The sequence below is a fragment of the Ambystoma mexicanum genome, chromosome 2p, assembly GCF_040938575.1.
Source record: "Ambystoma mexicanum isolate Mex_15411 chromosome 2p, UKY_AmexF1_1, whole genome shotgun sequence".
Taxonomy (NCBI): domain Eukaryota; kingdom Metazoa; phylum Chordata; class Amphibia; order Caudata; family Ambystomatidae; genus Ambystoma; species Ambystoma mexicanum.
Window position 1 is genome coordinate 903,060,120 of NC_090923.1, and position 24,959 is coordinate 903,085,078.

A 24,959-nucleotide genomic window follows, 5' to 3' on the forward strand; every position below is an offset into this window, starting at 1 on the left:
AGTCATCAACCTTCAGTTTTGCAACAGTTATGCTTCATGTGACATTAATTGAACATTTCTGGTGGTAGGCTCAGACGATGTAGAAAATTCCATAATCTCTATGCCATACATTTTGTTGTAAATTGCATTGATGTAGAGTCCCGTGGTCTGTGTTTTCCATCTGTTTACAGTCTTGTTATAATTGTTCTGTTTTCCTTCCCTAGTATCAACCCACCTGCTGGCACCCCATCACCGTAAGTGTGGATCAGTTTCACATTCAGTAGTGGGTGGCTGACTGATTACAGTCTGTTGTGTTTATTTCAAATAAAGAGATGGTCTGATGCTTCCTTTCAAAATGTGACAATGCACGTGGTGTGGTCATGTATAGTGTGGATGTACTGATTGTATAGTGCGGCAAGCTGCACATTTTGTGAATTCATTTTCCAAGAGTGCCGATCCCCAAGGTATGGATTTCGAAGCTTTTGACTGCAACTGTGCAGTTGGATAGTGCTTATGCCATTGGAATGATTTCAAATCATGGGATGGATATTTCTATGATGTGCATTTTAAATAATATACATTCTTATGATGTACATTCAAATATTGTGCATTCACAGGATGCACATGCCTATGATATTGTGTAGGATCTCATGGTGCACATTCTCAGAGTGTAGATTGCCACATAGGTCTGTAGCTTCCCTTGGTATGCCTTTGCCTGGTGTGCTATAGGTTCCCATAGTGTCTATTCACTTGTGTTACATACCCCTTATGCACATGTCTATGCATCTACAATAACTCTTGTGTTTTCCTTCCCTAGTGAGGATGCACGTGCTGACTCTCCATACCCGTAAGTTCTGATCAGTTCAATGTTCATTCGATTTAAACTATTGAAGGCTACCATCCTCCAACCACGTACTATTCCCCAGACCAAATAATGGACACACCCCGCTAGGGAATGAGACCAGGAGATGGATTGCAAGTAAAACAAGTTTTATATAAGTAAGTTGTGCACGCAGAGAACTCTGCTGCCCTGAGAACGCTCTGCCAAACAGTACACGGGCAGCAAATTATGAACCACAAACTCGTCACGCGTGATGACAGAATATAGGTACACATTTCTGCAACACAATTGGAGGAACGGATTGATACAGTATATGACTATACTGGATGATGATATTAGATTGGCTGCTGCTCGGATGTCTGTCCGGTGGCATATGGGTCAGCTGCGCTTATCTCCGCGGTGAAGGTCGGGTCGGGGGATTATTAGGTCCCTGACTGTCTAATCTAATACAACAGGAATTGATGACATGAGATAAATGGTAACCATAACAGTTTGGCATCAAATGGGGATAGTTTCAAAGCACCCAAAGCAAATTTACTGCCATTCTCACCCTTTTACCCGAATGTCCATAAAGCACAGAGCTCCCCCCGCCCCCCGAAACAGGGGCCTGCCCTGTGGTTTTTTGATCTACCCGATGCCTTGTAATACCGGTGAACATATGTTAGGTTGGAGGAGAATATATTCGCACCTAGTATTAGGGCTCCAGTGAGTGTTCCATCAGGTCACTACAAAGGGTCAGATGTGTATCTATATGGCCAAGAGACAGGCATGGTCTCAGTGGTCTGTGGCCTGTTGGGGTGGGGGTCAAGGGAACATAGGCAGGTTAGTGGAGATGGATGGGCACAAGAGCTGGGACCTTCTCCGGTCACACACAGTGCAGTGAGTTCTTCAGGCATGAAAGGATACTGAACATTTGCAACAATTCATGGCTGGACTTCCGTGGGAACAGGGCTTGTGCAGAGCTGGCAGGGAGATGGAGGGGGTCAGGGCTGTCAGCGCGAGGCAATGGGCATGGGAGAGGCAGCATTTAGAGATCATGTTTGGGCCTAGCAAAAAGATGGCGTCCATTGTCACACAAAATGGACTCGCCCTGTTCTACCAAAGGTTTGGTTATTTGCTTGCTTGTTTGCCAGTATTTAGCATGGAGCACACAAAGAACCAGTGGGGACGTCTCCCCCCTTTCGTACACACAAGATCCATTTTGCGCAGGAATGACAAAGGGGGCGGGATAGACCACCTCTCCCCCAACACTATTGGCATGGGAAGTGAAGAAAGGAAACAGATGGTACGTGAGGAGGCACAAACCGCCTGTGGGTGCTGTTTGGTTCTTTATCCACCCACTACCATGCTAATCCTTATGGCCATTCAAATCCCACTACCTGCCCCTCTACACCCAACCTCCCACCCCCGGTTCCTATGATGTCTTTGTGCTAGACCTGTGCTTTTAAGGGGAAATGGCTTAACTGCAGCTGTAAACCATCTCATGCTGTAAACCAGCTCATGGTGTAAAATGAATGTGATAACCAAGTGTGTTGTTAGCCGCACCAGTCACTTGATTGATGAACAATATGTGTGTCTGTGCATCTGTTCCTTGCACTGAATTATTTTAAAATAAATGTTGTCAAATCCCAAAATGTTGTCTCTTTTATAGGCATTAGCTTTGTACTGCCATAATATGCCCAGATACTTTAGGGAAACATAGTAATTCCTTATTTTATTCATGAGATAATTCAGCTTTACATACATTCTGCCCCCCCTCCTCCACTGCCTCTTAATTCAGATGTGTCCCCTATTCTCCTTCATCGCACAAAATGTGACCACAGAGATACACAAACGTCATATTCACTCACTTGGTACATAACAATGTGTATACATCATCAAATGTACTATGTGGATGTGATCGCAATTCAGATAAACCCTGATTAAAATCCTTTGTTACATTTACATTTCCTGATTTTAAAAGTGCAGCTTTTCAATGACAAGCAGGAAAATTAAAACTGAATTATCAGGGTATTTAACTCTTTGCCTCAGCACAGAAAGTAAGTGTTAAACATTTAACATTTTTAGAGCAAAATCAACATCACACAAGAGGGCGTTCTTTACCTCGCAGTCGCAACACTCACAAAGAGGAAACAAAACCAAATATGAGTCGGCTACCAACGTGCCAACGCAGATCTGTGCTTCGATTCAGAGGAGGAAAATGCAACCCTTTGTTTTCATAATCTTCAGTGTTTCACATGTTGCCAATCACGGTCATGAATCGAATGGAAAGCCAAAATCCAGGGCTTCCTTCTAGAAAGAAAACCTTCCTTTCAGTTAAATGTATCAGGCATAGCCAGATACACCGCGAAGGGGAACTCACTGCAAAATGAATTACAATGTTGGATTGTCACAATATGTCAATTAAACAGGGTGTGTAAATACTTAAGTACCCGTGAATCCTGATTTACCATTCCCTTGGGAAAAAATAAGGGCGTGTCCTGTATCTGCCACTGACCCGGGACCACACACCTGTCCTTGTTGTTTGCTGCAAGGACCCCTTCCAGGCATGCGAGGGCTGATCTTTCAGCGTGTGTGCTGAAGCTGCACAACAGCCTTCACTCCTAAAAGGCCCAGGGCCACGAAAGAACCATCAAACCGAAGGCCAAGACTCCGAAGATAGCACCAGTCCTTCAGCCCACAGACGAGCGGGCCAAACATGTGAAACCAAAAGACAATTCACCCCAAAACAAAACAAGAGCGCCAAAAGAACAAGCCCCAGCTTCTCGGCCGCTGTAGTTAATCTCTCTGCCTCTGTCTTTATTACCTTTCCTGTTTGACTGGGGGTGTCTCTCTCAACATGAAACTCTTACCTCATCATTCCTTTACCCCAGTCACGCTCTCTGTAGCTCACACCTGGCTGCATTTAATCTGGTTTGTCACCTGCTTGTCACAGTGAAAACCTCTTCATGCCCTCTATGTATGGCAAGGTAAGATTCAGTTTTCTATCACATATTTCATTGTGCGATTTGAACAATAAAGCTTTTCTTTGTTCACAGAAATGAATTTCTCTTTCCTTCCAGGTGCAACCCTGCACTACATAATGGTATCAGACCAAAGGCAGTGGCAGTTTAAATGCCTGATAGTTTTCACCTTAGCACTTTTCATACTTCGTGTGCACCAATGCACTTCATAAATTAAGCATTTTGTCAGCTTGCACCAGGCAAACTGTTGGCATCCTGAATAACATTCACAAATTCTCACATACACACTCAAATTATTACATATTTCTCTGTTTAGTGTTAACGCACCTGCAGTAGAGAACCTATGTTAGTATTCTAACCAGCACACACAAACTCATTGCCGGTCAGATAGCAAAGCGAGTAGAGCGCTTGCTTTGACATCGTGCAAAGCTTGCTGGCTCAATCCCGGCAAGGCCAAATTCAGCCTTTTATCCTTCCGAGGTTTGTGGCGCTGTATAAATACTAAATTATTATCATTATCCATATAACATCTCGCCTGCAGTGCAGAATCTGTTTTTACATAGAATTCTCCAACATGGCCACCCTTTCTGAGAAGGACAACTCTGCATACACACAACCAATATTTGAATTTTCACAGCTAGATGTCATTTTTTACATTTAGTCGGGCACACTTTGGGGTTTAAAACTACCACCTGAATGGAATCTAACTTCGTTGTAACTACCCACACTAAAATAATGAATGGGCACACAGAATGCAGGGATTTCTGGGCCGTGGATACCACTAAACCCAGAAATTTAAATCTTGAAGGGACCCTTTTGAAAACCATTAAGTCTGGTGGAGCAGTCGTAGCTTCTGTTCGCGGGAAGAGCTCTGACTTAGATCTGTTAATACTATACCCTGAATACCTGGTAAATTCATGGACTGTGTCCATCATGGGGCCCAAGTTGACCTCCGGGTGACAGACATATAGGAGAGTATCATCCGCATATAATGAGATCACATGCGGGGCTCCTGAAATTTGAATACCCATATACCCGTGAGTCGCTTGAATATGCACCACCAGGGGCTCAATGGTAAGAGCAAAGGGGATAGCGGACATCCCTGCCGTGTACCCCTACCCAACTGCAACCCCCGTCATATAGAATTATTGGCTCGAACACTGGCCACTGGCCCAGAGTAGAGCAGCTGCACACACTTTATGAAATAAGGCCCAAACTGATAGCGTTGCAGAACCTTAAATAAATACATCCACAACACTGAATCGAAACCTTCTCAGCATCCAGGGAGGCCGCTACCGCCCTAGCGCGCTGATTAATTTGAGACATAATACAAAACAGCCGCCTGAGGTTCAGCAACGTAGACCGACTGGGAATAAACCCTGACTGATCCAGGTGCACCAATTCAGTCATCTATGGGAGCATCCGGGAGGAAAGCATCTCGGCAAAAATCTCTGCATCCACATTAATCAAGGACAGCAGCCTGTGTGAAGCAACGTCAGCGGGAGTCTTGTTAGGTTTCAATAAAACAGTAATGAGGGCTTCCAGAAGGGAGGCCAGCAACTCCCTCACCTCCAATGACTCCTCCCACACCTAAAGGAATCTAGGTGCCAATGTCTGCTTGAATGCCTTGCATAATTCTACCCTGAGCCCGGGCTAATCTGGCCTCCTGGGGGAGCTCTAGAAGTGCTATATTAGATAAATATTCCTCCACAGTAGATTCATAACATGCATCCGCATTATCATACAACGCAGTATAGTTGTCAGTGAACACCCTATTTATACCGTCATTGGTGACAACCACCACCCCAGATGGACCGTAAATGCCAGTGATAGCTATAGACTGTGATAGGACTACACCCCATTATCCAATCTAACCTCACAGGCCAAATCTTCCAGGCCTCTCCGCCTCCCCATATGCCCGAGCCCTCATAGGTTTGGCCATGCATCTTATCTCCTTTTCAGCCAATTCTTGAAACCTCAAAATATTCCCCTTGAACACACCCAACCACGCTCTGTCCTTCGTCAAATCATATTAATTTTCAAGCTGCCTCAGCTGCCTTTCAACTCCACTCAATGAAGTCCTAACAGATTTAAGAGTCCCTACTGCACCGCGGAATGGTCTGACAGCGTTCATGGTAAAATGTGACAGCGTCGTACATTGGGGACCTGTAAATATGAGACAAATCAATAATCAATTTTAGACATCATATCATGCATAGCCAAATGATAGGCATACTCCCTCACATTAGGATGCAGGCAATGCCAGACATCAGAAAGCTGCAGCTGATGCATAATTTGATGAAGTGCTTGCACTGTGGGGGACCCTGCCCGAGGGGCTGTGGAGGATCGATCAAGGACATCATTTAATATTGTGTTGAAGTCCCCCCCAAATGAGGGGCTGTCAGCAGTTTGCATAATTATCTCAAACATTGGGCCTCATTACGGGTCTGGCGGTAACCATGCCGGTAAAACCGTCAAGTTGCCGCCGGACCCATAAAAAATTACTGCCGTCTGGGAAGTCAGGCGCCAGTCATTTTGTTAATACCCATTCCCATGGAGTCCAACAGGAATGGGGAATGGGGACACGGGTGCGCGAGCACCATTAACAATGGTGCCATTGCTCCAGAGAGAACTCTGCGAGTGGGAGCCGTCGCGCCCGGCAGGCCTGACCCTGGCCGGTGGGACGGCACCTGCCAGCAAAGTTGTACTGTGCCAGTCCAGAAACCGGACCGGCAGAGTTGTAATGATGCCCATTGAGTTGTAAAACCCAGGGTCCTCATGTTAAGGCCATAAATATTAATTAACCCCACATCATTGCTATAGATCGTCGCCCCACACTACCACATAATGACCCATAGGGTCAATACGACTATTTGTAGCCTGAAACGGAATTGAACGATGAAAAAGCGTGAAGGTGCCCCGAGCCTGAAAGGAATAATTAGTGTAATACCTTTGGCGACTCAGCGCGGGGCAAATGCCTCGTGAATGTCCCCAATGCATGGGTCTCCTGTAACATTAGAATCTTAGGTTGATGTCTGGTAATGTAGGCCTGGAGCTTCCGTGCCTTGATCGGGTTATTTACCCCCAAACATTCCACATGAAGAAGGTGACAAGCTCCATCGCCACTGTAACGTCAGGCCCACCACAACCAAATACACCTGCCCATCGCAACTCCCGCAACACCCCACGTTGCCACATTACAATAGCCACTGCGTCTGTCAAACATTTAAACATAAAACCGCAAGGCCCTCCCCCCACCCTCACAGTCACACCAAACCAGACAGTGTCACCCCACAACCACCCCTTTTGAACATTCAAGGAAAACAGTGTGAGCAGCAACACAACACAGAATACAAGGACTACCCGGTTTGAAATCCATATACATTCACAAGCCCTCAAACGGTGCATGAGTCGGGCCCGCATCAACACATACAAAAGCCCAAGACAATAGAGCAATAAAGACTACAGTCACATAACCTTTGAAAGTCAGTTCCTCACAGTAGAAATCACCGAAGGAGAACCAGTTGTCAGGGTCCGGCTTGAACAAATTCCACAGGAGCTGATGCTGGCCCCACAGACCCTCACTAGGAGTTCACCTCTCAACCCTAAAGTAAAGCTGAGCTGAGAACCCCAAGAAAGGGAAAGGGGAATTTGGATAAAATAACAACGGAGACACTGCAGCCCTGCAACTGTCTGGTAGGCTCTGGTATCTGTAGTAAACAAATACACTTAGTTACTTATAGATTAGTGTAGACTTCTTATCTTAAATTATTTTGGAAACAACTCTAACTTCTTTACCTCTTAAACCTCTGTTTAAGACTTAGAGGTCAATTATCTGCATGGAGTATAGAACAATTGTAGTACTTTAGAGCATATTGTCACTAGCCATTCAAGTCTCTTAGAATCCTAAGTAATGACTCTTGCAAGCAGTTCACTGACTTAGATATTCTTGTTTGCTCCTTAAGAACATTAAACTCTATGAGATTTGAGTTTTAAATGCTTTTAAAAACAATGCAGTCTTTTCTAAGAAGTATTGAATTCCTTTTGCATGAAGGTTACTTAAATGAAACTCCTTAACTTTCTTGAATGCTGCTGCTCCTGCTTCTGCATGTGAATCTTTCTTTTTTACAAGTGCGAACGTTTTGGGATGAACACGCGAATTCACAAGACGTGAAAATTGTCCTCGCGTTGAAAAAATCACACGCGAACCGTATTAAAGAGAAAACACGTGCACGCGCTAAAAAGCACATGCACGGGGCGTGGCCCAGAGCGCCAGCGATGAGGCAGCTCCTCTAATGGCCTCTGCTCGGATCCGCGGTTCAGCGTTAATTTTACCTGTGTCCAGTTGAGTTCGTTGGTCGTGATGGGGAGCTTTCAGCTGCTGAGGTCCTGGGCTATGGACAGCAGCGTTTTGGGGGCATAACGCCTTCGCTGACGGCGAAAACGCGACGGGGAGCTTGAGGGTCCGCTCCCGTAACACGGCCTAAAATGGCCGCCGCATCTTTGCGACCCGCTCCAGGCTGGCGGCTGGCTACCATCATCTGCCCCTGAGACGCGCCGGCCCACGCATGAGGCTTGTACCGCCCGACACCCTGCAACCGAGTGTCCCCCCCCCCCTGTGCCTGGTCCTCGACGGTGCGAGGCCTGCTACCGGTGCCCCTGTGATCATCCGACTCAGCGGCTCCCGACACCACCGCCTCGCTGGGATCCCTGCTCTCTCTGCGGACCCCCCACCCTCGATTCCTGGGGCGCCCCAGCCCATTTTCTGCCTGCTGCCTCCCCCGGCTACCACCAGAGGCCCCCCCGTGGTCCCGGCTCGAGTGAGAGCCACACACGTCTCCCGGCTGAGATTGGCGGCCCCTCAGCTGTACCTCAGCACCCTCTCCGATTCCTGGGGCGCCCCTGCCCATCTTCGGCCTGCTGCTCTCGGGGGTAGGGCCCTGCCTCCTCCGGCTACCATCGAAGACCTACTTGTTGCAGCGTGGCCCCGGCTTGGAGGACGACCACGCACAGGTGAGGTGGGCTGCCCCTCAGCCCTGCCCCAGCACCCCCCCGACCCCTGAGGAGGCCCTGCCAGCCTTCACCCTGGAGGCCCTCCAGCTACAGCGTGGCCCCGAATTTGCGTGGAGCCACACATACCGCCCTGGGACGACTTCGTGTCTTCTGGCCCTTCAGCTAAGGGATACATCTCTGCTACCTGCTCTCTGCCCCCCCTCCCCCCGGGGCTGCCCTGAGGCCTACCACAACACCCCCTCCGGGTGCCTACTATCCCCGCCAGAAGGGCCCTCGAGCTCCACCTACTCTGACCCCATACGGAGTGTGTCCCCCCCTGCGACTTCCTGGGGCACCCCTGCCCACGTCTTCTTGCCACCGGCCGGAGGTGCCGACTGCCGCCGCCATCTTCCTAGGCGGCCGCCCAGCTTGCTGGACTGGCCAACTTTGAGGAACTGTTCTGCTTCGGGAGAAGCTGGATTCTTAACCTGTCCGCTCCACCGCCTGGGATCCCCGGGCTCTGCCCACCCCGCACATCTATTTGGCCGCCCTCTTCAGCCCCTTGCAAAACGTGAACCCGGGAGTCACCCATGTGTGACGTCCCCTCCCCGCGGAGCGATGGCCAAAGCACTGAAGCCTCCTAAATCATCCGACATCTCTGCTATGCTGCAGGCCTCGGGGAAGGGTGGGAAAGCGGACCCCCTCAAGCTCACCCCCCAGAAAATGCCTGATGGCGGCAGAACGCTTGCAACTAAGGAGGATCTTCAAGCTTTTCATGAGCGATATCAAATCGGAATTCAGAGCCTGCATGTCGGAACTCACCGCCAAACTGGAGCAGACCGAGCAAAGAGTCGCCGGCATCGAACAGAGGGTTGGCAAGGTCGAGGACCTGACCACAGACCACTCTGCTTCATTGACGGAAATTCAACGCACCGTCCAATCGCTGGTGGCAAGAACCGAAATCCTCGAACATAAACAGGAGGACTTGGAGAACCGCTCCCGCCGCAACAACTTATGCCTTCACGGGGTGCCCGCCTCAATCTCCGACCGGGAGCTCCCGGAATACGTTAGCACCTTCTTGCAGTCCCTCCTGCCAGACTTGGACGAGACTCAACTGCTGCTGGATCAGACCCACAGGCTGTGCCCTCGCCGAGGGGTTGATACAGACCCCCCACGGACGTGATTACTAGGGTCCACTTCTACACCACCAAGGAGGCCATAGCAGCGATTGGGCGTTCTAAGGATGAGCTCTCATTTCAGAGAATCCCGATACAGATCTTCCAAGACCTCTCACCGCTGACTCTTCAAAAGTGCAGGATGCTCCGGCCTTTGTCACTCTTTCTTCGGGATCAGCAGATCCGTTATCGATGGCTCTTTCCTACGGCTCTACAGTTTTCGTACAAGGGCACTCAGCGCACCATCAGCCACCTCGACGATGCAGCGTCAATCCTCCGCCCAGACTCCCCAGAGACCTCAGACCTCTACGCTCCAGGCCAATCAAGCCCGGCCTCAGACGCAATCTCCCCAAAGCCGTAACGGACCCCATGGTCCAGAGTGCAGAGAAATCGCAAACCTAAATGACACGCCTTAACGCCTGCACTGGAGCCATGACTCTGGACCTTAAGCCTCACATTTTGCCGCGGATCCGACGCAGTCCATAACCCACTCCAAGGCGGATGTCATCACTTTACTCGTGGAGAGACTTTCAAATATGTTGGTGCTGTCGAATGACAGCCCTGTCGCCTAGGGGCCATGTCGATAGTTCTAAATCGACCCCCCTGGCCGCACTTTGGTCCTCCCGTTGGAGGTCATTTTTGAATGTGCTTTTCTCCCGTTGGAGACCAGTTAGACCAGTTAAAAAACCCTCGACCACAGGAGACTCCAATTCAATCATGCTCTCACGTCCATGGCTGACCTAACTCCCCCACGACCCTCTTCCCCTCAGCAAGAGGATCGCCCGGATCAACCCCCTCACCTGAAACTCAAGTTCACCTCCTTGAACGTTAGGGGCCTGAACTCTCCCCCCCCCCCCCGAAGAGGAAATCGATCCTACAGAGGCTACAAGACGACGGGTCGTCAATCGCTTTTTTTGCAAGAAACGCACCTGATTCCGGCGGACTTTCCACGCCTGCGAAGCAGACTCTTTCCGCTACGATTCCTCGCCTCGGCACTAAGAAGGGTGGCACCGCTATTTTATTCGCAAAAGACCTGAGGCCTCAGATCCTTGACTCACTAAGGTGCCAGGAGGGTCGCTTTATTGCAGTCAAATGCTCCATCCATGGCCAGCTCTACACCCTCATCTCGGTGTACGCCCTGAATGAGTATCAGGAGAGCTTCTACCAGGACCTGGAGGACTCTCTCCTCCCATTCATCGAGGGGCATGTCGTCATGGGAGGAGACTTTAACGGGGTTCCGGACCTGCTCAAGGACAGATCTCACACCCCGTCTTCTAGAGATTTGAAGTTGGCCGCCGGCTTGCTCCACCTGTTTTGCACACTAAACATTGTGGACTCTTGGAGGGTTCTGTCTCCAGACGAACGGGACTTTACCTTCTATTCATATGTGCATCGTACCTTTTCCAGAATTGACCTGATCTTGACCTCCCCACAGATCCTGTCCTTCACTGATGATGTGACAATTGGCCCCCGGATTTTTTCGGACCATGCCCCAGTTACTCTGACCCTGCGGTCTCATGACCCAGAACCCCCTCCGCGCTGCCGGTGGTGCCTCTATGACCCTATCCTGGGAGACATGGCAGTGAGGGACTCAATCGCCAACTCCATTAAGAACTTTTTCGTTGAAAACCGGGACGAGGACACTTCCCCGGCCAACAGCTGGGACGCCATGAAGGCGGTCCTCAGAGGCGAGCTGATTGCCCAGGGTGCAGCATTCAACAAAATAAAGAGGGTGTCGTGCGGCGCTTTGGAAGCTGCAGTCCGCGAGGCTGAGGCTACACATAAAAGGAAGGGCTGGGCCCCCAAATTTTACAGGATCCTGCAAATGGCCAGGAAACAGCTGGAAGCCCACTACACTGAGGCTACGGCGAACCTGCTAGCCAAGTCTAAGCAATGGTACTATGCCCACAACAATAAGGCCAACAAGCTCCTGGTTAACAAACTGGCAAAGGCGAAGAGCAGGAATACTATTTTAGGCCTCCGTGATCCGCAGGGGGTGATCGACTACACTGACCATGAGAAAGTATGCTTGGCAACCGCCCACCACCTGGAAATAATGACGGCGGCCCCGAGGGATCCGATCAAGCAGCACTCATACATCCAAGAGGCGGCCCTACCACACCTGACCCCGGCAGCCAGGGAAGACCTGGAAGCCCCGATTACAATCGAGGAGGTGGAGGCGGCCATTAAGAGCTTGAAATCTAAATCTGGATTTTCCACTCGCTTCTACAAAATCTTCCGGCCCCAACTAGTGGCCCCCCTGGCCCGCCTCTTCAACTCATTCGTGGCCACTGGTACGGTCACCCCAACGATGCAAGAATCTATTACAGTACTTATCCCAGAGCCCGGGAAAGACCCTCATGATATTAGCTCATATAGACCCGTTGCGTTGCCGAATCTGGACGCCAACATATACTCTAAAGTCTTGGCCAACCGTCTGGCACCTATCCTCCCTAATATTATAGACCCGGATAAAACAGGCTTCATAAACCACAGGTTGACGAAAGACAACATCCGCAGGGCCCTGGACCTCATTGAAATCGCCACTCGGGATTCCCAACAGCTAGCCTTATTGGCACTGGACGCAACTAAAGCGTTCGACAAGGTGGACTGGTCTTATCTGCGCTTCACTCTGGGGGCCTTTGGCTTCAGTCCGACCTTTCAGAAGATGATCCTGGTGAACTACCAGTCCCCCAGGACGAGGCTGAGAGTCAACGGCCGCTTGTCGGACCCAATCTCCCTCACGTCCGGAATGAGGCAGAGATGTCCTCTATCCCCTCTGCTCTTCGCTTTGGCCATGGAGCCGCTGGCTCAACGAATCTGGAAAAACCCCCGAATCAGTGGCCTGAGCACCAGCTCTGCGCAACATAAAGTGGCCCTCTACGCAGATGATGTTCTGCTTACCATCACACACATTGAGAGATCCATGAGTGAGGCCTTAACTGAAATCCACAACTTAGGGATGGTTTCGGGATTCGCGATTAACTTTCAAAAGTCGGCAGCGCTGGGAGTGGGAATGACGCCAGCTGAACGCGAGGCCCTGGTGAAGAAAGGTCCGTTCCAATGGAGCATCAAATCGATCCCCTATTTGGGGGTTCAGATCCCCGCACGCCCAACGGAAGTTTACCGAGCTAACTTTCCGTCACTCTTCGAGGAACTAGAAAAGGATCTGACCCGCTGGCAACCCCAAGAGATCTCCCTCCTAGGCCGGATCACAGCGTGCAAAATGAACTTACTTCCTCGCTTCCTCTATGCCTGTGCTGCTCTCCCGATCACCATTCCGCTTCCCCCTTTGCAGCGGCTCCAATGGAAGATGGTGGACTTTATCTGGAAGGGGAAGAAAGCGCGCATCCCGCGGAGAACAGTGATGGCCAGCACGAGATTGGGAGGCCTGGGGGTTCCCGACCTCCGTAAATACCATATGGCGGCACAGCTAGCACACCTCCAGGCATGGGGGCTTGCTACGGGTCGACCGAAATGGGTGGAGATCGAACAATCCTGCCTTTCCCTCCCCATTCGCTTCCTCCCGTTCTTACCCACAGCCTTACGCCGCAGCTGGCCGGGCACTCTCACAGCTACAAAACAAACGATTAGGGCCTGGGAGTGGGCTCGCAGACACCGGGGCGTCCCAGGAGACCTGAGTGTGCTCTCCCCAATCTTCCTCAACCCAGCTTTCTCCCCCGGGGCCCGTCCCCAAAACTTTCAAAACTGGGTCGCAGGGGGCCTCGCCACTTTAGGGCAACCTTTTGAAATGGACTTTTCAGTTAGCGGAAACGGATAGGTACTCCTACGCTCAGCTCAGACATTGGTGCTCCCACCCACAGACCCGAGCGTCGGCCACAAGACCCCTTACCTCACTGGAACTGACGGTGAGCGACCTACCGGCCCGGGGGAAGATATCGGCCCTGTATAGGCTGCTGCAGGAGGACCCCTCCAGTCCAGGCCTTCCTATATGTCCCAATGGGAAACGGACCTCAGACACGCCATTGAGGACCATACATGGGTGGACATTTGGACAAGAACGCGGACGACATCCCGCTGTATTACCAACTGGGAGTGTGCCCATAAACTACTCCTGCGCTGGTATTACCCCCCTCTACGCCTTCATCACTTCCAACCAGCAATAAAGCCTCACTGTTGGCGACTTTGCGGCCTCCCAGGATCCTACTTTCACATGTGGTGGACCTGCCCCCGGGTGCACGAGTTTTAGTCTCTCTGTTTAGCTACCATAAAAGACGTCACCCAGACGACCATTCCGCTCACGCCCGAACAGGTCCTTTTAGGGATTCCACTGTCAGGCTCATACCCGTGGTCGGGGAGAAGAGCGGCCCTGGTATCCCAGTTCTTGTTAGCAGCTAAGATCACGGTGGCCCGCACCTGGAAGTCCGCGGACGGGCCCTTGATGGCCCTTTGTTGGGTCAAACTTTGGGATATTTTAATAGCCGAGAAAGTCACGGCAGCCAGGGCGGGACTGCTTCATCGATTTCGGGATATCTGGGAGCCAGTGCTAGACTATGACTGGAACTATCCGGCCCTGACCCACAAACCGCGCCTGATCGCAAGGGCCCTTCATACTATGGAGGACCCACCAGTGCCGCCAAGTCAGCCTGACTAAGGCCTGAGAACTATGCTTGCCGGGGAATGTAAGGGTGGCTGATGGGGACTCTGGGTTACATGACCTGAGATGCTACATGTAATGTTCTTGTATAATTTCTCCTGTGTGTGGATTTATAAATAAACAAATTTAAAAAGCACACGCGCACCTTAACTAATTCACGTACGCGTGTAAAACGTGCACGCGGTTAAAAATCAGACGCGCACCGTAGTAAAGAGAAAACACGTACACGCGCTAAGAGCACACGCGCACCTTAACTAATTCACGTACGCGTGTAAAACATGCACGCGATGAAAAATCACACGCGACGTAAAAATGGACTCGCCCTCTATCGCAACCAAACACAAGCTGTCGTACGCAACGTCACTCACGCGAAAATTGTACACGCGCTAAAAACAACTCGCGCTCTGTAAAAATGGGCTTGCGCTCTATCGCTCTGCATACCTGCGCGCTCCCATAACGACGTTGCTGAAGTCACAAGTCCTCGCGCGCGCGCTAAGCAGTCTTGAAACACTTTCCATGTAATTTATAACCTTAAAACTTGCGCGCACAGTCTTTACACTTGTCTGCTTACTGTATTTAAACTGTAAACGTTCTTTCTCTCAGTTAATTTTAAACTTCTTAACACTTTAATTTCTTATTAGAAAAAGTGGAAATTCTCTGTGAAAATCTTTAAGCTTTAAAAAGAACGATCCCACCTGAGGTCTTCTTGTTCACTCTGGCTCAGCAAACGATTCTCTTACTTCTCTGGTAAATCTTCTGAACTCTGAAAGGCCTTACTTAAGGAGCTTAACAAATGTACAACCAGCCGCTGAATTTCTTTGGATGAAAGGCAGTTTAGAATCTTGCTCACCTCCCCAGAATCCAACCCATTATCCTTTCAGCCAATCAGACAAACCAAACATAGCATTGTTCCTTAAACCAATCAAATTAGGTTTCTTTCTCTCCATCTTAACTTGGGCTACCACAATGTTAATTCTATGTACGTACTCTTTCAGGTCACTACTCTAGCCAGCCCTGACACCAGTGAACCTTCACGTATTGTTTGAGGCCAAATAGACGCCCCAATATACTGCACAGCGAAGCCTGGAGTCTCAAAGAAATGCGCCCTCCCACCTTGTAGAATACGTAGCTTGGACAGGAAAAGGATGCCATAATGAATCTGTTGTTCACGTAACAGTCGCTTAACCTTGTCATATGATCGTCTGGCAGCCTGGACCCCAGCAGCGAAGCCAGGATAGATATGAATTGTACTGGATTCAAATTGAGTCCCCTTCTCTGAATAGGCGCAATATGTGGTCTCTGTCTCGATAATTCCATAACCGTGTGATCATTGTGCATTGGCTGCACACCAGGCTTGGGACCAGGCACCAGTGCCGGGTGAGCACGCTCCAATAAGAACTGTACAGAGAAAGCAACATTCCCGAACAGAGATTTTAGAAGATCTTCCACAAAGTGTTCCATAGGTCCCTTCGCCGCAGCCTCGCGCTCTCCCATGATGCAAATATTAATACGGTGAGAGGGCGACTCCAGATTTTCACACTTCGCCCCGATGGCAGTGAGCTATTTTTTTTATCCTCTTCAGCAGTTGATTGTGTGAGCCAACTGTATCCTCAAGGTGCCCAATCCTCGCTTCAGTCTCAGTAATACGCCCACTCTCTTTATCCATCATAGCCTTAAGGGAGCTGATATTGGCGACATTGTCATCCAGCTCATTATTAACTAAAGCAAAACCAGACTGCATCGCCACCATCAAAGGATCCATCTCTGCAGGCATCCCCACCCTATCCGCAGGAGAAGACTCTACAGCGGAGACAGTATTTGTCTCTCTACCAGGGGTGCTGGCAAAACAATCCATCGGGCCACGCTTCTTCCCAGCCCCCTTTGTCATTTCCAGAGCAAGTTCTGCCTCTAGAAGATATACCCCAGCACCAGGGAGACCAGCAGTAGGGCCCACCTCTAGGCTATAATCTGTAAGTCACTGCACTCGGCCAGACCATCCAACCACCAGTCCTGCCAGGTGCCAACTTAGCACCCGCTTCCAGTATTGCCAACGAGGCACTCAACAGGACTGTTCTGGGACACCAAAAGAACAAACAGGGGTAAGGTGTCACTCCCCCACACACAACAGGAGGTGAGCAGCACACAGCAGGGCAGCAGGCCTTAAAATAGTCTCACTTCAGGGACATGCAGTCAGCACAACAGATAAAGGTGCAGGGTTGTAGTAGGATATTCCTTTCTTTTTTTTCCAATGATATGGACCACCGTAGGCCTCGGCCCCCATCTAGTAAAGCATCAGAGTACCAGTGTCCCCCATGTGCTACCCACCGCATCCAGTAGTGCAGCAAACCACAGTGGCCCTGGCACACACAGCCGCGCCTCCTGCTCCGGCGGGTATAGGATCTGCTAGCACGGCCGCTCTGATGGCAGCAGTAGAGCCTGGACACCGAAGGGCAGCAGGAACCTCCTGACCCGCACTGCCAAGAAAATAGAAGATATACAACCAGCGGCCTAATCATCCAAGAAGCTCTGCGCCTCCCGGCTATCCGCAGCAGGCCAACACAAAGCCTGGGAAGGTCACGCACCACCAGTGTCAGGAGGACTGCATCCACGCACAGCCGTAACTGCAGTGCAATCGCTGCCAGGATCTTGCGCATGTGACTTTCTCCACAGCATGGTCACCTCTGCCTCCAAATATCGGTTTGGACCTGCCCCCAGGACTCTGCCAGCCGCTGATGGCCCCGAAATATATAATGTGGCAGAATGCAGGATTTACGGATCCCAGGATTTTACCGGGTGAGGAGCTCCATGCTCAGGCAACCATTCCAGTTGCTGCTCAGCAGCGCCACACCATGAAATCTCATGTTTAAACATCACATTTATCCCACTTTCTAATAATGCTGATTGACCATTTAGTGTTAAAGCAGTTCGGGTAACTGTCAGGTCTGGCTTGCCCAAATCCGCAGGAGCTGCAGATCCCACAGACCCTCTTCGGATGTTCCCAACTCAACCTCAGATTTCTTTCTACAGCTGAGTCGTCAAACCCAGGAAAGGGAAAGGGGTAGTGGATAAAATAACAAATGACAGACTCTCCTCACTGCTGGATTCTTGGTATGAAATCTGTAGGGGAGATAACCAGTACAGAATTAACTTCTCTTGTCTACTTCAATCTACCTTTATCTTAACTCTTTCCCCCATTTGCTCATTCCTTTACTTGTCTTGTCTCTGCTGGTAGCTGAGAGGCTTCGTTTTAAGATGCTATGAAGTCATCTCTATAACCAGCCGAATCTTGACCCGATTTAAATATTGTCTCTCTTATGCTAACTTTCCCTAACTATACTTTTAGCTAACTCCTGAGTTGCTTCAGAAAAAGAAAACGGTACATACAAATTATATCTCCTTGGTTTCCTCTTTAATGTTAAGACTTGTCTTCCTGTAACAGTTAAATCCTTTTAAAGTGTAACATTAACACCTTTTAACTTTTTCCTTCAAACTGTAAGCCTAATTCACTGTGACGAGGAAGAGAATGAGACAGTAATTCTCATTCAGAACTCTGAAATGTCCTTTCTCTTTCCTGCGCATGGCGACAACAGTTTCTAATCTTTTGTCATCCGCGCAGTGAAGCCTGAGTGCTTCTGCGCATGCGCAATGAGTTGCTGCAGAAACCTTCACCCATCCGGCAGAAAAAGCTGAATCCCTTCTTTATTTTTATGGAAGCGCGATGGCGATCAGTAAATAAATGCCTTCCTGTGCTAATTTGAACGTTCTGAACTTGAACGGCTCACCGCAAACGCTGAAAATAACTTCCCTAAATATAGTTATAACTACACCATGTTGCCTTCTTGGCTAATGTTAGGTTGGCCAACTGTCCCGGATTTTGCGGGATTGTCCTGCAGTTAGGGACTCTATACCGCAGTCCTCCAGCACAGCCACTCTGCAAACTGAAGTGGCCATTTACATAGCGGGGAGATCCCCATTGGACACCCCCACCTCCTTTGGCCAGTGTAATAGACATAAGAATATATAACACAGACAACTTTGTAAGGTTCTTTTGGAAAATACAAGGTCACAGTTTTTAGGAGCAAGACAATAAACTTGGGACAGTCCCAGCCACATAATCATTACAGTCATGTTACGGGTGAACCATGTCATCCTATTTGCCACCGGCAAAAACTGACAAGCTTCTGGTTACTACCAGTTAACACTGGTTCCTACCAGCAGGACACTCAAGGGCACTGACCAGGAGGTTGTTGGCCTAGAGCCCTAAGGAAGGGAAGTCAGTGCCCGTCGAGGGATCGGCTCGAGCCCAGCCAATCCCGAGCCGCTGCCGCCGAAGCTGCACCGTGAAGTCCCTCATTGGCTAGGACCGCCCTGATACTCCGCCTGTAACAAAAGAAGAAAATTAGAAACTGCTCACACAACACAATACCATTATCCTATCTCTACATTCAAGTCATTACTACGATTTGTACATGAATTTTTGGTAGGTGATACGAACGCCTCACCATGATCCTTCCAACTATTGTATTTACGTTTAAAACTACCTACACAGCTTTATGCACAACTCACATGTCGTATGACCTTTTACCATGTCGCCCTCCGTCTTCCAATCATATCTGGTGTGGGTGGGTGGGTATCAAGCAACACGGCAGGGGCTGCTGGGCATAGAGACTGATTGCCCGCAGCTCCCGCCTTATAAGCGTCCCCCGGCAACCCGACCGGAAGCTAGATCCAGGGGGACGCCTCTTCCGCCTAGACGGAGGAGTAAGAGCAGAGGCTAGCCCGACCCCCAGAAGGGGGTGGGCAGAGGGGACAGCCCGCTATGTAGGCTGTCCCTCTAGCACACCCTGTGGGGGCCGGTCAGCCTCTTAGCGGGGAGATCCCCATTGGACACCCCCACCTCCTTTGGCCAGTGTAATAGACATAAGAATAAATAACACAGACAACTTTGTAAAGTTCTTTTGGAAAGTACAAGGTCACAGTTTATTAGGAGCAATACAATAAACTTGGGATGGTCCCAGCCACATAATCATTACAGTCAGGTTATGGGTGAAACATGTCATCCTATTTGCCACTGGCAAAAACTGACAAGCTTCTGCTTACTACCAGCTAACACTGGTTACTACCAGCAGGACACTCAGGGACACTGACCAGGAGGTTGTTGGCCTAGAGCCCTAAGGAAGGGAAGTCAGTGCCCGTTGAGGGATCGGCTCGAGCCTGGCCAATCCCGAGCAGCTGTCGCCGAAGCTGCAGCATGAAGTCCCTCATTGGCTAGGACTGCTCCGATACTCCGCCACGCTTTGGTGGCTTACGCTGCCATCAATGCCCCCAAACCTTAGGACTGTATTCATCATAACAAACATAACCTTAAGACCATACTCAACATACGATTATCTGCAACCAGCCCTTTTTAGTGCCCCCAGTATAGCAGTCAAGAAAACGTCATTGCCTTTGTCGGATAGGTGAACCCTGTCTGCATGGAAATGGGAAGGCAGGGAGTTCAAGCAGCAATGCCCTACATACCCCAGGCCCTCTGCCTTTGTGAATTTTTCAACACTTCTGTTGAGGCACTTCCTGGATTTCTCCATGCCAGCCACTGAAATGGCTTCCCTCCAAACCTGTCTTTGCACCATCTCAGACCAGAACATTTTGGTGCCTGGTAACTCGTGTGCCATTATGCGCAAAGCCACTTGTATCTGGGCCAGCAAGCGTCCCCGACCCAACTTGGCCAAATCGTTGCCCCCCAAATGAATCAACATCATCCTTGGTGCCCGTCTCCACCGGAGTTGCCAGTGAATGGCAGGCAGCAAAGAGTGCCACCTCATTCCAGGTGTGCCCAACCATACACACTCAGTACCCTTAAATCCTAGGTTGGGGGCAATTGTCCATTGCCTAGCCCTTTTTCTGCCCGCGTCACAAATGAGTGGCCGATCAGTCACACTACATCATCTGTGGGAAAAAATTGCATGTTATAAGTCGGCCTCGATAAAAACCCCAGATCCCCTTGCCCAGCCGCCTTGCACCTGGACCTGTGAGAGATGGGCATCTAATATTCTTCCGGGAATACACTGGGCTGCGGGCGTACATAGAGCCGATAACGGGCAGACTCCAACCTACCCAACTTCATGATAGCCCGGGGACACATGCCTTGCTGGAAGGCTGTGGTGGCCGCACCAATTCTAAAGCTGTGAGTGGACCAGCCCTCCCCTTGGATGCCCAGGACCCCCAGGGACATAGCCAGAACCTTACGGAATTGAAAAACAGAAAGGGGGGATGTGTCGGCGTGAGTTAGCAGGGGGCCAGCACTCGATTATCTGATCCTTAGGAAGAGCTTGAGGAGGTGAACCGGGCAACACTCCTTGAGGGGGGCCCCATGCAATACAATGCTAAAACATTTTCCTCGCTGGTCTGTTTTATTTCTTCTTAACTGGATTATGACCCCTTCTCCTGTGTCCTTGCAGAACAGAGAGACATCTCCCAAGGCAATGACCCTCCACGATACGTCATTCTTGGATGCAGAAACAAGCTCACTAATCCTAAACGCCCTGAAAAAAACCCATGCGAATGCTAGCCTGAATAGTGATATTTCATACCCATTGAAGCACACGCTTGACAGTGTGGATAACAACTTTTCTAGTAACCCAAAGTCAATGGGCTTGCGCACATCCTTAATTTTGATCTCCGAACGGGCCCAGCCTTTCAGAGCGGTACGCACCAAAAACCCTTTTGTGGGATCACTTTTTCCCTCCAGTTTAAAATGGAAGGCTACCGCCACTAGATGTGGTGCAGCCCAGCTTTTTGACTTGCCCTTTTTGTGTGCCCAAACCACAAACGCGCGTACCTGTTCGGCAGCATTCTGTTTGACACCATGCAAACAAGCGGTTACACTCTTCAACTTACCATAACTCTGCTGATATCTAAACTGGACGTCGGGCGTAAGCAAACGCTCACTTAACTCACAGAGCGCCCTGACCACGCCACCAGCTGCCACCACTCGTTCCTGAACTGCGCTCCCTCCAGCCTGGCCACCGGGTGGGCCTTCCGAAACTTGGTCCACTGAAAACGAGAAAGAGCGTCAGCAGCAATATTTGCAGTGCCCGGCACATGTCGAGCTCTAAATTCAATATTGTTATACAGGCATATTTCCACCAATTTTCGGAGCAAGCTCAACATAGCTGGGCAAGATACTGACTGTAGGTTAATGGTCTGGACCACAGCCTTGTTATCTGACCAAAAGCACACTCTCTTGTTGGCTAGCACTTTTGGCTACAACAATAATGCGACCACGATGGGAAACATCTCTAAGACCATTATGTTCCTTGTCCTGCCTTTCTTGTGCCACTGCTGTGGCCATCTTTGGGCACACCACTCAGGCCCTAAAATCACTCCGAACCCTTCGCTCCCTGCTGCGTCTGAAAACATCTGCAGCTCGATGCTTGTCTCCCAAGGGGTCCGCCAAATCTGAACCCCATTGAAGCTGTCTGGAAATTTGCACTGCATCCTTAAATCCACCTTTAAGGCAGCGCTTAATCTAATATGGTGTTGTTTTTGAACTACACCTGCAGTTGCCCTAGCCAGCCTGCGCGCAAAGACCCTGCCTGCCGGGATAACTTTGGCAGCGAAATGAAGCTTCCCCAGGAGTTGCTGCATTTTTTCCAGAGTAGTCCTGTCTTTTAACAGATTATTCGCAATCTCTGCCTTCAATCCTTTGACTTTCTCATCAGGTAACCTACACGTCCCCTCAACAGTATCTATTCAATGCCAAGGAAAGTTAGAACCCTACACGGTCCCTCTGTCTTCCCTGGAGCTAGAGGAACCCCCATCTCATTCATCAAACGCTGGAAAGCAGACATTGCAAGTGCACAGTCACCGGACCCATCCCTGCCAGAGAATAGAAAGTCATCCAAATAATGCACCATTGCCCCTCGTTGCTCCAATCTGCACGCATCTCATTCCAGAAACGTGCTGAATGCTTCAAAAAACGAACAAGACACAGAGCAACCCATGGGCATACGTTTGTCAACATAAAAACCACCTTCCCACTGAAAACCCAGCAAGTGAAAGCTGGCCGGGTTCACCGGTAGTAAGCGGAATGCAGACTCTATGTCAACTTTGGCCAGCAAAGCCCCCTTGCGCATGTTAGCCACCACTACCATAGCCTGATCAAAGGAGGCATAATGCACAGAGCATTGTTCCGGTCTCAACCAGTCATTCACCGACTCCCCTTTTGGATAGGAAAGGTGGTGAATGAGCCTGAACTTACCCGGTTCTTTTCTGGGAACTATGCCTAGGGGTGACACAATGAAGTTGGGGAGGGAGGGGACCTCAAAAGGTCCAGAAATTCTGCCCAATTCTAGTTCCTTGCCAATCTTTTTATCAACCTCCCCTGGCAGATCCATCGCCGAAGCTAAGTTCTTTGCTAAGCGGCAGGTCAGAGGTCCCTCGTAAGGAATAACAAATCCTTCCGCGAAACCTTGAAATAGCAACTTCCTCTTCCACCTTCTGGGATAATGACTCAGGTGTTCCACAAATTGACTGGGGAGGGACCTTTCTCCTTTAAATCCATGCTCTATTTTGCCGCCAAGGTTACTGGGGGGGACAAAATGGTGCGAGGGCACTTACTGTCCTTTGCGCTGTCTCCTGCCCCCAGAGGCACCTGCCCGCTTGATGCACTTGACCAGCGGATGGCTCCCCCCAAACTTCTCACACTCGTGGTTGTACCTACACTTGGGTCCCCAGGTGCAATTGCCTTTGTTAAAGAACCGGCATGCGTTGTTACCTGTCTTTCTGTCTTCTTGTGTTCCGTTTGCATTAGAGCTTGCTGCTCCTGAATCATGGCCCCCCGTCCCTGAGGGGCATTGTGAAAGGGGCGACCCCTTTCCCCTTGATTTTTCTTACCATACCAGTTCTTCTTACCACCCTTCTACAAATCAGCCCAGACAATACTGGTCCTTTGCTTACCTCCCATGTAAGTGACCCAACCGTCCATCTCTTTCTGGTCCCATTTCATAGTGGGGCAATCTTCCATCATATGCCTAAACTTCCTGTCATAATCAAGCCACCCTGTAGAGCCATACTGCTTTGCCTACCCCACAATAGTTTCCCTGTATTTTACCAAACCCAGGCTGTGCTCCGGATTCTTTTCCATCACTATTACTGACATTATAGCGAATGCTTTTTCCCAGTTAGCGATGATGTCCTCTGGATGATACTTCCGGTGCCTCTTATTGTTTTCCTCAGCACTTAAAGTTAAGTTGGGGCCAGCATCCTCTACCGCCAATAGGCTAAATATGTCAAAATATTTTCTGGCCTATACCTGCTCTTTCATATCCCGAGGGATGTGCCAGGCCAAAGATGACCTGCCAGATAACAAGGGGGCAACCGTCACTGGCTGATCTGTTCCTGAAGCCGGTGAGGTCAAGGCAAGGGCAGCTTCTGAGGTGCTGCTGCTTGGCACCAGTGGTGGGGCAGGGGTGGTGGGAGAGGGCGTAGAGGGTAGATTATTGCTAAGCAGGGGCGTTGCTAGGGGGGGCTAACGGGGCTATAGCCCCTGATCTTTTGGTTGTAGCCCCGGATAGAATCTCAGGAGCTACAGCCAAAAGGCTAGCTAGCCCCCAGTCCCAACAGTTCCAACATCAGCATAGCCCCGGGTCTTTTCCAGACCTAGCAACTCCCCTGTTGCTAAGAGTGTTTAAACTGGGACCCTCCCAAACGCTTCTTGCCAATGGCTGGATGACCGCCCCTGAGGATATAGCCCCACCTCCCCTGACCATCAACATTTCCTCTAAAATCATACCAAACCTTTCATTACCCATTATGCCCCCTCCTGGGGACACCACGGCTGGATTAGCAATTGGCACTTGTAACAGGGCTGGTGCTATGGGGACCGTTTGCATGTAGTTAACTCCTGTTGCACCCGGCATTGTAATGGACTGTAAGGCCCCACTTGAGCCAGCTCGCTGGGAACTTGTGGTGGTGGCACCACCTGCAACACCTCAGTCGTTCTCTTACTCTTTTGCTGACGCTTCCTCTTAGCGGGTATTGCCTTCAGGGTAATCGCACTCGGGGGAGGGGTGTCTATCAGAGGAGGTGGGCAGATCTGGACATCTACCACTGAGGGCTGGGGGGGCTGTGGCTGGTTGCTTTTCAGAACTTTCTTAGCCCAGCCCTTCCCTTGACTGAGCATCCTTTCCTGGAATAAGGCCCAGATCGCCCCTTCGTCCTCCTCCTCGCTTGAACCTGGGGTGTTGGGCACTTCCTCAATGGTGTGGAACAGGTCCTGTGAGTCCTCCACAGACATCCTAAACTAAAGATGGGAAAGGTTTAAAATTAATACCATAATTGTTTTACTGTGCCGTGCTGGGCTGGGAAAATACACCTGCTTAACGCCTGCC

The 24,959-nt window shown here is 50.0% G+C and overlaps 1 protein-coding gene across 8 annotated transcripts in view; it reads left to right on the forward strand.

The window, feature by feature from the left end:
• The window catches only part of LOC138565957 (uncharacterized), a 1,066,445-nt gene that overhangs the window by 837,980 nt on the left and 203,506 nt on the right, over positions 1–24,959 (forward strand). For all 8 annotated transcript variants that reach the window (XR_011301733.1, XR_011301735.1, XR_011301734.1 and 5 more), the window contains 2 exons: positions 204–233; positions 797–826. Coding sequence is in view for 4 of the 8 variants with exons in the window: in XM_069643053.1 (XP_069499154.1) it covers positions 204–233; positions 797–826 (60 nt within the window). In the remaining 4 variants the exon portion in view is untranslated. The remainder of the gene's footprint in view (positions 1–203; positions 234–796; positions 827–24,959) is intronic.